The sequence below is a fragment of the Mytilus edulis genome, chromosome 7, assembly GCF_963676685.1.
Source record: "Mytilus edulis chromosome 7, xbMytEdul2.2, whole genome shotgun sequence".
Classification (NCBI taxonomy): domain Eukaryota; kingdom Metazoa; phylum Mollusca; class Bivalvia; order Mytilida; family Mytilidae; genus Mytilus; species Mytilus edulis.
In genome coordinates this window covers 51493195-51508477 of record NC_092350.1, presented here as the reverse complement: position 1 = coordinate 51508477, position 15283 = coordinate 51493195, and the positions used below count along the sequence as shown (strand labels likewise).

General features: G+C 32.2%; 1 protein-coding gene across 2 annotated transcripts in view; it reads right to left on the bottom strand.

Annotated features, from left to right (window-relative positions):
- The window catches only part of LOC139481740 (uncharacterized), a 71810-nt gene extending 58998 nt beyond the window's left edge, over positions 1–12812 (bottom strand). The window contains exon 1 of one of the 2 annotated variants that reach the window (XM_071265232.1): positions 12448–12812. In XM_071265232.1, the coding sequence (XP_071121333.1) occupies positions 12448–12535 (88 nt within the window). In that variant the 5' untranslated portion in view covers positions 12536–12812. The remainder of the gene's footprint in view (positions 1–12447) is intronic. The other variant, XM_071265231.1, reaches the window with a different exon arrangement.
- Between the last annotated feature and the right edge of the window lie 2471 nt (positions 12813–15283).

Sequence of the window (15283 nt, the reverse complement as noted above, 5' to 3'; positions counted from 1 at the left end):
GGCAATATATTAGTCTATTTTTTTACATGATTTTTATTGCAATCTTTGTTCGGAAAAATAAATCGGTTTAAATCTTTTTTTGCTTACTCATATCTAGCAAACGCTAAATTAGATTTGTCTTTTTAACTCCACGGCACCTCTGTCAAAACATCTCTGAAGAGATTAATCAAACAAGATAAAATAGAATGTACAGCGTCAATGTTATAACATTGTTTTACAATTACACTTCACGGATTCCTCCCATTTTCAAGTCGTTACTAGAATTTAACGCAAATGGAAGAATTTTCAAATAGAAATTTAACAAATTACTCTTACGTAACGTCAATCATTACACGACAAAAATATGGTTTTCGATCGCTTTTATCAATTTATACTAAAGCTCTAGTGCGATGTAGTGGATTGTGTAATAATTTTCTTTGCAAATTGGGTCACGCTTTGATGGATAATACAGTAATAATATCACTGATACTACAGTTCCTACAAAGTTAAAAAAAAAAAACCCGAACAATTGCGTAATTCACTGCACTGCAGTTAAAACAAAGTCACGCATTCTGAACTAAATCAACGTTTACAAAACAAGTAAATGGAATTAACATTAAGGAAACGAGATTTAAACAAGATGCACTATTACAAATGTTCATTAATAATATCCCCGCTCAATCATGGTTGATGACTTAATTCGATCAAAATTTCAAATAGGTGCTTGATATCTTAATGATGGAAGTTTTAAGCAAACAGGAAGTGGAACATCGAATGAGAGGGAACAGTGTCACTACCTTTGAACTACCAAGATAGCATTTCATTTGATATAAAACTAAACTGCAGACCAGTGGATGCCGAAAAAATTGACGAAAATGCGAGATATATATAATATCATTTTTGGCAAACTGGAAAAAACATTTAAGGAACTGAAAACGTGTCTCGTGTCTCCAAATTTAAATATAGTTTGATAAAAATAGTGGATGGCAAGATGAGCTACCTACATGTTTACAAAAGCAAGGTCTGTCTGGTTTTGAAATCCGTTATGGAGCGATTAACGTCAGCTTATAAACATAAACGTCATGAACACGTAGGATTATCCTGACGTACATTATGAATTTATGAGTCTATGAATAAGTATGGGATATTAAATTTTACTTTAAAGGAGAAAATATTTGGATCGCTTATTTCCCACAGTACACATGTATCTATATTTTAGAATTATAATCAGAATAACACAATCACTCTTCTCTCTTTTAAATTCCTATAAGAAAGTTTTTGTTCGAAAAAGCACGTAGAATTAAAGACAAGAAAAGGAAATGTCAACCCAAGAAACCAAAATTAAAAACTACCATTAAAGGAGCTAAAAGAAAAACATTTAAAATACACTTAAACCAAAACAAAGGAAATACTACATCTCCATCAAGCATTATGATATTCTACACAACTACAAAAGTATATTGCACCGATGATTATGTGACAATCGAATAAAAGTATAGATCTCTGATTCGTTATGCTCATCTCTGGCGTGTAAGCGAGTTGCGATAGATCTGAATTTTAATCAGATTTAAACCATTGTGGGGACGTCAGCCTGTTCATTAACAGTGGGTTTCTTTTTCTAGAATCCACGCTTCCTAAATCCGTCGCGCCGGTCGGGCTCATGGCTTCTTTTTGAAGAATCAACGCTTGTCCATTGTATCTATATCACTGATCATAGTTACGATAAATAAATGTTTGGCTCACATCACTTCTGGGATAACAAAGGAGCTTGGATATAATTGTACATTATATACCTTCGACTTAATATACGCATGTTATTATACTTCGTTATAACCCAATTATAATAAATTACAAAATCCTGTCTCTTCAATATTACGTTAATATTAAATTCTTATTTTTCAATCAAAATATCATCGCCTTAGGCACAACAAAAAACTAACAATAACCAACATTAATATATAATATATCATAAGGACTATAAAATAAAGATTATTGATTTAATGCTCCCATCCTTTGTAACGTATAAACCAACAAAGTCTGCACATGCAAAAATAATATCAAGGATGGTAGGAGCCATCGGCAACAAGCTTAACGTGTTGGTTTGTTCAAAATAGCGAGAAATAAACAATAAAAATATTCAAACCTTATTTTTATGAACATTATCAAACTTTAAATAAAGAAAAGGGAGGGACACGTATAAGGTATCGTCGAAACAAACATGACTATGATTACATGCTTGGACTTGTATGTTTCAACTTAAGAATACAGAAAAATACATAATTATGCATATATACCAAACAATTACAGACCTTTTTTGTAAATAATTAAGCAGAGTGACATGTTCAAATCTCAGACTTTTAAATGTTCTCAAAATTTTGAAACTATAATATTTTATGAGGTTGAGGTTGGTGTATGTTGTTATTGTAGGATAAACAATTTTGAAAAGTCTGAGCTTCAATGTATTTTTTATGTTTAATCAATTTCAGTAAAAAGAGGCAATGCCATTTTCCCCTGTACCTAAAAATTCCAGAATTCAAAACCTAGTAAAGTTTAGATATCGTACGCAAGAATTGAATTTATTTTAATTCAAAATAAAGTTGCAACGGTAACCTTTCGTCGTTAATTTCTCTGTCATGTTGTCTCTTGTGAAGAGTTGTCTCATTGGCAATCATACCCAATCTTCTTTTTTTATATACACCATATAAATTTAACTGTGGTTTATGGTCATCGATATAAATATTGATATAATTATTGATATAACATTCAGGGATGGGATAAAATATTAAAGCATTTAATGTGAAGTACGTTTAAAGAATAATAATCCTACCATTTCGCTTCTAAACCACGACTTTCAATACCCTAACGGCATCCATGTTCCTCTTTAATTGGTTGATTAATTGTCGCTTGTGGTATGCCAGAGGGAAATATTATCTATATTCAGACTTGCTGTATCAGTTAACACGCAATTCAATTTCAAATATTAAAGTCTGTGGAAAAATCTTTAATTGTCTGGTATTATATATGAATTCAGCAAAGTGAGTCTACATGGAGGGAGTACGACAATATTGGACTAAGGGGCATTATGTTTTTCGGTCTGTGCGTCCGTCCTTCCATCCGTCCGTCTGCCCAGTTTCAGATTAAAGTTTTCGCTCATTGTAGTTTTTGATGAAGTTGAATTCCAAATAACTTGAAACTTAGTACACATGTTACTTATAATAATATGAGAGTTCTATTTGTTATGCCAAATTTAATTTTGACCTCAATTCAAGATCCACTGAACATAGAAAATGATAGTGCGAGTGGGACATCGTTTATTATTGACACATTCTTGTTTATATTGATATAAAATTTGTAATCTTAGAGTTTCTGAAAGACTTGATTAATTGGGTTATCTAACGTGTATTTAGAGCGTGGCACTCTTCAAACATGGGTCATAGGAGGTAAAGTTTGTTTTCGACTGTGTGGTATTTCATTGATTATTTCACATTTATTGAATAAGACCATTGGAAAAAGTTTAAAAAAGTAGAGAATCGATTATTGTCCACAAACAATGAAAATCTCTCATAAGACTTCTTTTATCTGTTCATTGATATCTTCTTATAATTTCTAATCGATGACCATTTTTCAAGATTTTCAATAATAAGATAGCCTGCCATAATACAATTACCATGATGTAAAGATTTGTCTTTTATCAATAATTGTAAAACATTCCTTGTTTTGCAATTCTCGATTTAGATAGCTTATTAAGTTTTTATCGATCTATTATAACGACGGTATTAAATTGCTAATGCTTTTAAAATGTAAAGTCGTGATTTCTAAATAGTAATCTGTCACTTAACCGAAAACTATTCTACAATTGAAATGTTCTTTCCGCGAAAGAATTGTCTTTTTCTCTTAAATCCCATTCCAGATTAAATCAAATAGTGTAGGTTTTTTTGGTGAAAACGGAAGTTTTAAAACAATTTTTAGTGTTAATTTACAAAAACTGTTAGACTCTTTCTCTCTCATCCTCCAAATATACTAGTAGGTGGCCAAATATAGCTTTATAAAGTATAGCATGTTATCGTCTTTTAATTCGAAGCCTGACACTTCGAAAAACAATAATATATGTCTGGCTCCTGCTTTTATAAAAATAATCCGTCTGTCTTTCCCGCTTTATGTTAAAGTTTTTGGTCAAGGTAGTTATTTTTTTTCCAAGTTGATGTTCAATCAACTTAATACTTAATACACATGTTCCTTATGACATGATTAACAAATTTTACCTAAATTTCACGGTCCATTGACAATAGAAAATGATGGTACGAGTGGGGCATCCGTGTACTAAGGACACATTCTTGTTTAAAATGTAATACAGTTTGTAATTTATGAGTTTTAGGGAGGCTTGTTTCAGTGGGTTATCTAATGTGTACTGAGAGCGTGTCACTTTTCAAACATGGGTTATATGATGTAACGTTTTTTCGACTCGGCGGTATTTCATTGATTATTTCACATTTATTGAATAAAACCATAGGAAATAAATAAAAAGTAGAGAAACAATTATTGTCCACAAACAATGAAAATCGTGGATAAGATTTCTTTTATCCGTTTATTGGTATCTTCTAATAATTTGTAATCGATGACTGTCATGACTGTTTTTCAAGAGTTTTCAATAAGAAGATAGCCAGTCATAATAAAATAACCATGATGTAAAGATTTGTCTTTTATTCATGATAGTAAAACATTCCTAGTTTTGCCATTCTCGATTTAGATAGCTTATTAAGTTATCATCGATCTATTATAACCACAGTATTGAATTGCTAAGACTTTTTAAATGTAAAGTCGTGATTTTCAAATTGTAAGCGTCATCTAAACGAATGCTAATTTATCATTGAAGAATTATCTATTGTTCTTAAATTCCATTCCGGATTAAATCATATCCATTCCGGTTAAATCAAATAATTATAGATTATGTAGCACTCCAGTTAGGTGTGTAGGTGGCACGGTAGTATTTGCATTCCAGAATTTAGGTTGCTCTTTTGTGTACCCTACTTAGGTAAATATATCTAAACAGTGTTATTGGACTATATATATTCCCAAACTGAGGGATGAATCAGGTGTAGAAAAATATGAAATAATTTTACATACAGATGAAAATGAATTTTTGAGAATTTTTTTTAAATTTTGTATTCACTGCACCGTAAAAGACCTAAACGTACTAGTGGCCGTAGGTTTTTAAAAATAGCAAAAAAAGTAAACGGTCATGATACATATTCAAATTCATTTCTGAATAGTAAAATGAAAGTACTCAGTTAACTGTGAATGTAGAATTTTTTGCAGTGTTAGAAAGTAGTGAAAATTTTAAAAAGGCTATCATTATCCCTTATGGGCCAGGGTATACTACCGTGCCACCTGTAGTTTCGCATTTTGGATTTTTCAAATATGAGAACTAGTGTGCAAAAAATTCATTTTGGATAACTGAGTACTAAAATAGCCGTCGTATTGGGTTTATATGAACATCAACATTATGTCATACATGTTATATAGGCTGCTTACTGTATGACTGTCCGTATTATATGTCCATACCATACATTGGTCCGGCAATTATTGTAATGTTTTTCCAACTTTTTGTCGCACGAACTTTGTGATTAGATTTTACGAAAAAATGAGGCGAAAGACAACAATATTTTATTTGATCATTAGGAAGATTAATGTCAATAGTTTCTAAAAAGTTATCACTGAAAGGCATTGAAATGCTAGTTTGATCCAAATTTTTGTTTGGGGGGTATGTGACATGTTCACTCCCCTTTTGCAATATTTTATGGTAAATAAATGCAGAATGTTGCCATGGATACACATACAAGGAAGTATTTTTCACCCTTTTAACTTTTGAAAATCAAATCTATGGAAGATACTGATTACATACATATGCACATGTACAACACAAACAGTTAGGTAAATGTATTGAAAATCCAGAAATAGGAGATGATAAAACATTTTGTGGCTCATTTTTAATTTCATTTTCTAACTGTGGAGTGCTACTTTATCGTTGATCATCTCAATGAGATTGAATCTATCGCTTGAGCCGGAACGGCGAAAGCGAGAAAAGCAATCGAGTTGATATGACCAAACATAACCTGTGTATCGCTATTTTACCTATGACGATGTTGTCACGTACCCTAGTGATACTTTTCATATCACTCGACTCTGCTGAGAAAGGAAATTATTAGATCAAAGGAAAATTTCTTTAAATAGCGATAACATCGGTTCTTTTCTAAAAACAGAAACGTTTTTAAAATCAAGTTTGTGTTAATTTACGACAACTATAAGTTATTAGTATCCATAAGCCTCTCTCCTCCTGAAAATATGTGGCAAAATATAGCTATATCATAAAAGTTTAGTCTGTCATCCTCTTTTAAACTGAAGCTTGATAAATAATTATGCCGTTCTAAATTGTCACAGTCGCAAGAAATAGTTTAATATATTATTATGGCCCGTTGAAAAGGTGAATATCCAAAATTGTCAACACGAGAAGGTTATTTCAATGAGGGCGCAGCCCGAAGTGAAATAACTTTTAAGGGTTGACAATTTTGGATATTCATCGATTCTAGGGGGCTACAATTGTTTTATTATACCGAACTAACAGTGGAAAGCCTTTCGAACACTTTCTATATTTTTTAACTTTACATAACAAAGTCAAAGACAAACTGACGTTTAAAAATACATTTGTGTTCTAGAATTTCTAGAGTGTACAACAAAGGTAGAATCTTTTTGTAAAATATTGATGGCCCTGAAAAGGACCGTTACTCTTTAAGAGCTATCATCAGCTGCTGGCACTCTAATTCATGTCCAATGCCTTATTTCCTCGACTCTCGGTGGGCTTCCAGTGTAATGTGACGCTGCCATTTTGTTTATTTACGTCTGTGACGTCATTTTCATGGGAGATAACTCAAGTACAAATCAACAATCCCAAAAGGTTATTCGCCGGTGAATAATAGGGTTATTCACCGATGGTGGCAATTTTTAGGGTTATTCGTCCTTCCTTGCAATTGAATGAAAAACAACTGAATTATTCCATGTCACGTGATAACGTTTCACCCAATAGAATTGTTTAAAATATATGTAAGGTATAATAATATACAATTATGGCCCGTTGAAGAGGTGAATATCCAAAATTGTCAACACGAGAAGGTTCTTTCATTGAGGGCGCAGCCCGAAGTGAAATAACCTTTTAGGGTTGACAATTTTGGTAATTCATCGATTCTAAGGGGCCACAATTGTTTTAGTATACCGAACTAACAGTGGAAAGGTCTTTCGAACACTTACTATATTCTTTGGACTTTACATAACACACACAAAAATACCTTTGACGGCTTTGTGTTCTAGAATTTCTCGAATGTACAACAAAGGTAAAATCTTTTTTTCAAATATTGATGTCCCTGAAAAGGACCTTTTTATAAGAGACATCATCGGCTGCTGGCACTCTTTTCATGTCCAATGCCTTATTTCCTCTTCGATGGGCTTCCAGTCTAACGTGAACGCTGCAATTTTGTTTATTTACGTCTGTGACGTCATTTTCATGGGAGGTAACTCAAGTAAAAAACAACAAACTCAAAAGGCTATTCACCGGTGAATAATAGGTTCACAGCTTGTGGAAATTTTTAGGGTTATTCATCCTTCCTTGCAATTGAATGAAAAACAAACTGAATTATTCCATTACACGTGATAACGTTTCACCCAATAGAATTGTTTAAAATATATGTAAGGTATAAAAATAATCAATATTCGGAAAACAATTATGTATGTCTGGCCCTTGAAATTTATATTAATAATAAATTCTACAATCCTTTCAAAGTTACGTTTAGTTTTATTGAAAAATAAAAAGGATGAAATAATCTGGATATTTCATAGATCTTCATATGAGGTTATCAACATCTTAAAGTTGACATCTTTGACCTTAACTGACCTCCGTACACTTATTTTGTGACCTGAAATAACATTTAAGCCATATTGATATTTATATAGTAGAAATTTGAGGCAAAAAATAATGTTTCGTAGGTTCTGTGTCTAAAACAACTACCGAATCAAATATGAATGAAACAAATATTAGGTAACTGGTCATAAAAATGTACCTCTTTCCCGCCCTTTATTCCAGCCGACCCAAACTACCAATTCGTGTAAGTGCTTTATTTGTTTAATGTACTCGTCCTGAATTTGCATGAATCATTTTCCCTGGGCTTTAATGCAAACAACAACGAATCAATAGTAATGAATTTTAAAACATAAATGACAGAGCATAAGTTGCATAATATGCAAATGTATTGCTGAGTTTTATTTATGAAAGAATTTAGGGACTTATCATTTTTTACCTTGTAAGGGGGAGGGGGGGGGGGGGGCTGGTTATTTTGAAATCAAACATACAAAATTTCTTTACCCCCACTATAATATTTCACTATTTTTATTTGATCCCCCCAGTAAAAACATTTAAAAATTTTTGATCCCCCCTCTATTAGACATGCCAAAATTTTAACATGCAAAACACTGATCATGTTATTTCACGAAAATATTGAAAATGAAATATTCTCAGTGGATTAAGTCAAAAAACATATTTGAGGGAAAATTGTCTTGAAATAGGTCACGTCCATGAGGCCTCTTCCATGAATTTAAGTAGGTAGCACAAGCCAGTGCTTTGAGTAATTTTTTTCTGATTTTTTTTCTCATTTCCTGTATTGTGCTATTAAAGAAAACTTGATCCTTAGTAACTCTAAAAAAATTACTTTTTTAAACAGTAACAACACATTATTTACAAAGAGGGATCTATTATATGTTTTTCGCTTGAACACTGCTTAGTTTTACGTAAGGCCTTATTGAAATGTCAATTGAGTCGCTAAACTTTCATATGGAGATAGTTCATGCTTTCAGCTTGAACAATTAAGTTACTCAATAATTGTCACATTTCATTCATAAATGTGTGATATTAGCCTCAAAATTTTGATTTATTAGCCTAAAAGTACAAATTTTGCGGGAGTAAGAGGTATAAATGGACCCGAAGGGATCTTGTAATGAAAACAAAAAGATACATTAGTGGTGTTCATCATCTCAGAATCAATTTTTATTCAATATTCAACTGTTTGTATGCAGCTGCAGATTCTAAGATGAATATTTAATCATTTATTGGAGAATTTATTACTCTACATTATATTCTTTCATGATGCGGCATGCTATATGTATTTATGCAGATTTCGCTTTAATATATACTTAATTTCTCTCAAACTATTGAGCTGATGAAAACAAAACTTGGCAGTAATGCTTGTTAATTTAGTGATGAAAGTGAGTGAAATACATGTACAACGACTGAATTATTTGGATAATGAGGCACCTATGCAGCTTCCTACATCAAATTCTTGTGATATCTTACTTAACTGTATATGAATGGTGCTAAAAATATACTTCGATTTGACTGTTGCAATGTTCTTCTTGACATGTTGACTCTTGAAGTATGTGAAATACTTTTTTCCATGTGTAAAAAATATTGATCCCCCACTTTCAATTTATAAAAAAATTTGAACCCCCCTTTTTCACACACAGAAAAAAACTTGATCCCCCCTGTATTTTGACCAGCCCCCACCCCCCTCCTTCCAGATAAATAATGATAAGTCCCTTAGTCGATAATACGACAGTACCGGAGTGCAAATCAGATAAGTTTCATATTTGAAAGCAATAACACAAATTTGTTGATTTTTTAATTGATATGTTGTTAAATAATTCATAGTGTTACTTCACCTCAAATAAAAAAGGTCATGTATGTTTTATTGTAAACATTTGTACAGGATATTACACATAAAAGTGTCAATAAGGATGTGTAATTACAATCTAGCTTATTATATTGTTATAGGCTTCAGTTTTCGTGTTATGTGTAGCATGTAATCAACAAACTGCAACTCAAAAAATAACACTCGTCCAAAATTGCATACAATATTTGCCACTGGACGTTAACATGTAGCAAACAATAAGACAACAAATATAACTAGTCTCAATAGATGCTATATCGCGATTCTAAAATAACAACAATTTACACTTTCTCGCAATTTTTTTTATCTTTTGTCTTATTGTAAACTGTTGTTTGTGCGTCGTGCCAATCTGACTAGTCAAGCCATTCCAAACTAGGTTGAGTGCTAAAAAACTGTTGAAGCCTACAACGTTCTATATATATGTCCATGACCGAAGTCAAGGTGTTATTCAGCGACTTTCTGTCCTAATTGTTTTTGGTTAGTTGTATCATCATTAACCATGCCGTTTGAATTGTTCCACATGTTGTCAGAGCTTTTTAAAGCTTACTATAAGGTATGGGTGTTGCTCATCGTTAAAGGCCGTCCGGTCACCAATAATTGTTGCTTTTATCCACGTCATATGGACTCTGTTGTAATGTGTTTCCATAGGCAATCAAACCATATCTCCATGTTTTATATAACAGAACGTTTACAAAGCAAGACAATAAGTGACCAACCAGGTCGTCATGGCGACTGTGGAAACTATCACTAGATACTAGAACTTATATGAGCATCACAAAATGAGGAGCAACTGAGATCAACCCTAGTTTTTACCTCAGTTGTGTTGCTCAGTCGTTAGTTATCTATGTTTTGTTTTATGGACACCTATTTGTCTTATGTTTCTTGGACTCACGGGTGTAAATATCCTTTTGAGACCTTCAGCCTCTCCTTCAGTTCTTAATTCTTTTTATTTGATTCTAACAAAGTTATAAGTTATAGTTTGATACAACAAACTACAACTAAATCTTGATCACAATATTTTCCTTTGGTTTCCTTGGACCGATTGTAGGATATCTTTACGCCAATTATTGCAGACTTGTTTTATAATGGTAGACATAAGAAATAGTTGTAGATAGACACACGAGGATTCTGTGAGTCTATAAAACATTTATAATAGTCAGTCATCTTTTAAGATAAAATTCTCATTGAAATGAAAATAGTCGCAACAATTGACTTTTAATGGTCTCAAGTAAATTGAAAATATTTCATTTTTTAAGATTTTTTTTCTAATTATATTCTTTAATACTTATCCATTACCAAGATATCGTTGCCTTTTATAGGATTGTATGCTTCGCATAATTTAAGATGTTTTAAAAACCGGTGCAAAAATGCTAAGTACGAAATAAAGTGTCTTTTAAAAATCATGCATGTGTTGTCATATTTCGTCAAGTTATTGTAGTGGACAGATCCAATCAACAGCAGGAGAGAGGCAGAAAATACTTGAAGAGATACGCAAACTTATAATACGATGACAAACTATAAACAAAAAAAACCAAACAACAGTATAAAAAACACAACATAGAGCAACACCGTGTAACACCGTGTAACCTTCTGTCTCATATAAACCAAGAGTGATCTCTTGCGCCCAGGAAGGGTAAACAGATCCTGCTTTACTTGTTAAATGCAGCACATGTACATGTAAGAATACCATATTAAAGCTTAAACATACAAGTAGTTCCCGAATATCTATGAAAGCGTTGTAACTCGATCGATGTATAACAACAAAAATGTCAAAAAGAAAATTAAAAGAAAAGTAATTTAATAAAAGTATGAAAATATACGTCAATGGGACAACAATCAAACGAGACCCAGAAAAAGGGTCAATATAACTCTGGATTCAAAGGGTTTAAATATTTTCATGTTCCAATTATTTTAATTCAACATATATTTAAGGGGGTACAAAACACCTAAGGGAATTAACTCTTAAAAATCAGCTGAGTGTTTTAATAAGGAGAAATCAAGCGTTTCAACGATCAAAATTAGTGTTAGTCAAACTGCTATATAGCCAACCATATTATTCCTGTTAATTGAACGGTTCAAATTTCTAGAATTTTTCATATTTTTGTAAACAGGTCAAAGTGAATATTTTGTCAAAACTTTGTGAAAAACCCCCTTAAATGGATTGTTTTTTTACGATTATCATCAAACTTTTCAAACGCACATACAATTAATTGAAGTTAAATGTCCTAAACATGTTCACTGAACTAGTACACATTCTAGGAGGAGGCCGAGGTCAACCTCCCAGTGCGGGATTTTTCTCGCTGCGTTCGTGTTTTTCGGCTGTAATCTGCTTTTTGGTTGGGTTTTGTTTTTGACATATTCCCAATTTCCGTTCTCAATTTAATTAATTTATTAGATAAATTAAGGTTTTGTGTAAAAATATATTTGTCACAAAATTTTGACGGTTTTATTTTTACTTATGTACTGTAGAAAATAAAAAAAAAACCAACAAAATACTTGTTCAAAACATTTAATACACAAAAGAGGTGTCGTATGAGTGACAAGGGGAAAACTATCCATGAGACGAAGTTGTAAAGTGCTAAGGTCACCAGACACCCTTCAACATTGATAAAAAGCCCGCACTGTACAGTGAGATTTGAAATGCCAGGAACAGACAAAATGTAGGAAGTCTAATCAGATGCGAAAAATCAAATAGACCTACCTTTATTTTGTTCCTTTTCTATATTTTTAGAAATTACACAGCTAACAAAAAGTCCACAAACTAAAGCAAGTCTAAAGATGCTATTCATTCTAGACGTCCACAAAATCAATCCTGTTTCCTAATAAATGTCCGTATTCCTTACTTCTCCGTCAATACTCAACTTGAAAAAAATGTCTACCGGACTAAATCATGAAGAAATCCGAAGAATCTTTGTTGGAAGATTGGCTATTTTACACCTTTCAACCTCTCATCGCGTGGATGCCGGCAGAATTCCTTTGATCGATCTAGATTCACATGCCCGTATCATTACAATATTGGTAAAAATTATTGAAGAAGTGATGCAGACATTTTATTGATCCAAACTTAGTCATTGGCATTAATAATATAAGTCATCAAGTTGAAGCATGCAATGACAAACAGCAGTATACGTAGCGTTCTTGATTTTTATGTTTTTAATTAAGGTTTTTAACCATTGAAATGTGGGGCCAATAACGTAAATCTCAAATATGGTATGTTATCTTAACTTTAAGAAGTAGGGAAAATGTATGTGATATAAAACAAGGAGATTTGTTTTTTTTTGCCAATGCGACAAATATCCACTAGAGATAAAATGAGGTGGTTTTTGAGCATTTATAGGTCACCATACGCCCCTCAACAATGAGAAAAATACATACCATGTAGTTGGTTTTAATAGGTATTTTCTATTATTCATCATGTATTTCAACTTTATGATGTTTTCTTTCAAGACCAAAGTTTGCACTGATTTTTATAGTTTTAGGACTGCCATAAATGTTCCTTTGCGATGACAGACGAAGACCACAAGGCCAGTATAACAGGTGTATTACATGGTTACATAGAGGAATAGAAGCAAAATTGTAAGTCTGAGGTAAAACGAGTATACACATTTTTTTATATCACTGGGTCGATACCTCTGCTGAGGGACTATCAGTCCCCGATGGTACTATCATCAGCTCAGGAGTTATTACTTCGGTACTGACATGATTTAACAAACCTTTCTAAAATTGTCCGTTTATACATTTTGAAATTATTAAGAAACTAAGGTTTCAACTCCCTCAGGCAAAGTTGACTATAAATGAATTTGGCTATTTCCTTTAGGTGTGTTTGTCATATAGCTATTCAACGGTTTCGGTACTTATACATCCTCGGATTTCAAATGTTCGGCTTTGAGCGTTAATTCCTGATGAACGTAAATCCAGAAAAGCGCTTATGATGCTTGAAATTTTAAACGTGTTGTTTTCAATTTTTTTTAGAATTTCACTTAGTCTAAATCTTTTTGTTCACCAAAAGTATTAATATCCTATCAGATGTATTTAAGAAGTGAATGCTTCTTTTTGTAAATTTATTTCGGTGTAAAAGCGTTGACCGAAGTACATTTTGTATGAAGCGCAGAAGCGCTTCATTCTAAAAATGTACGCACGGTCAACGCTTTTACAACCCTATAAAGTTACAAAAAGAAGCATTCAATACTTATAATTACATTTATTTAGCTAGGATCATGAAAACACGATTTTTATCAAGTTTTATTTAATTCACCTGTGCACTTTATTGTGGGACCTCGTGTCATCATGAATGATAAATTTTATTGTCTAATACAATTGCTTACGGAATAACATGTGATGTGCAGTTAGCCAATCAGAATAACGTATTATAATGAAACATACATCTAATGTAATTATGACAAAATGATAGTTACATATATCTGCCGTCTTAAAGTTCTTCTGATGTTCATGTTGTAAAAAGAAATAAAGATAAAATTTCTACTAACTTCCTTTATTTAACCGAACCAATTTGTATAAACTGTGCAAACCCTGATTAAACTAGCTCTTTTAAACATCCTTGTCCTCCAAGCATTGGTGTTGTGAACTTATCATATGTTTAATGCTAGATGTTGCACTTCTGTCAATCTAGACAATGTAATTTCCCATGATAGGAACTTCCTTTGTGGCGAAGACTGTGCCACTTTTACTATTAAGTTTCGTAACAAAATCATATCCTAGAACGAAATTTTTTAAGCACTACTATTTTATTCAGAGGTCAAAAGACAGAGCTAAATATTTTCAGCATTTATATGCCTTGAAAATCTAAGAGTTTAAACTGATACTAAAATTCTGTAGTGCCTCTACATTCACTTTAGGTCTGTTAAATTGTTCCTTTTAAAATTGTTACACGATGATGACTGCTGTACCAATATTTTGACTATTTTATTTATTGTGTCTGTTTAGTTAACGGAATTTGATGAGACTTTCAAAGTGAGAGGGTTAGCGCTTTAAAACCAGGTTTAATCCACCATTTTTTACATTTGAAAATGCCTGTACGAAGTCAGGAATATGACAGTTCTTGTCCATTCGTTTATGATGTGTTTTGTTATTTGATTTTGCCATGTGATTATGGACTTCCCAAATTGATTTTCCTCTGAGTTCAGCATTTTTGTGATTTTACTTTTTTTCAGAGTTCCGTATTTACCGCTACCATATGTTTTATACTTTTCACATGAGTTTATATTACAATGTGTTATTGTTTTGTATTTTTACATAGTGTTATATATGTTATTTACATTAAAGAAATTGCTTTGATGTTTGTGTTCTTTAATTGCTGTTACTCAGGACAAACGTGAACAAATAAAAAAAAAAAAAAAAAAAAAAATATCTTGGACATCTTTTTAAATGTTTAATTGGTTGTCTATTGTTTGTGTTTGATGTCTTCAATTTTGATTTTATTTGTCACGAGCAACAAGATGGGCACAACTAATTAGCAGGAGGCGTTCATGTTGCACAATCTTTTAATTTAGTTTCTTTGCAATTGCTTACATTCAAAG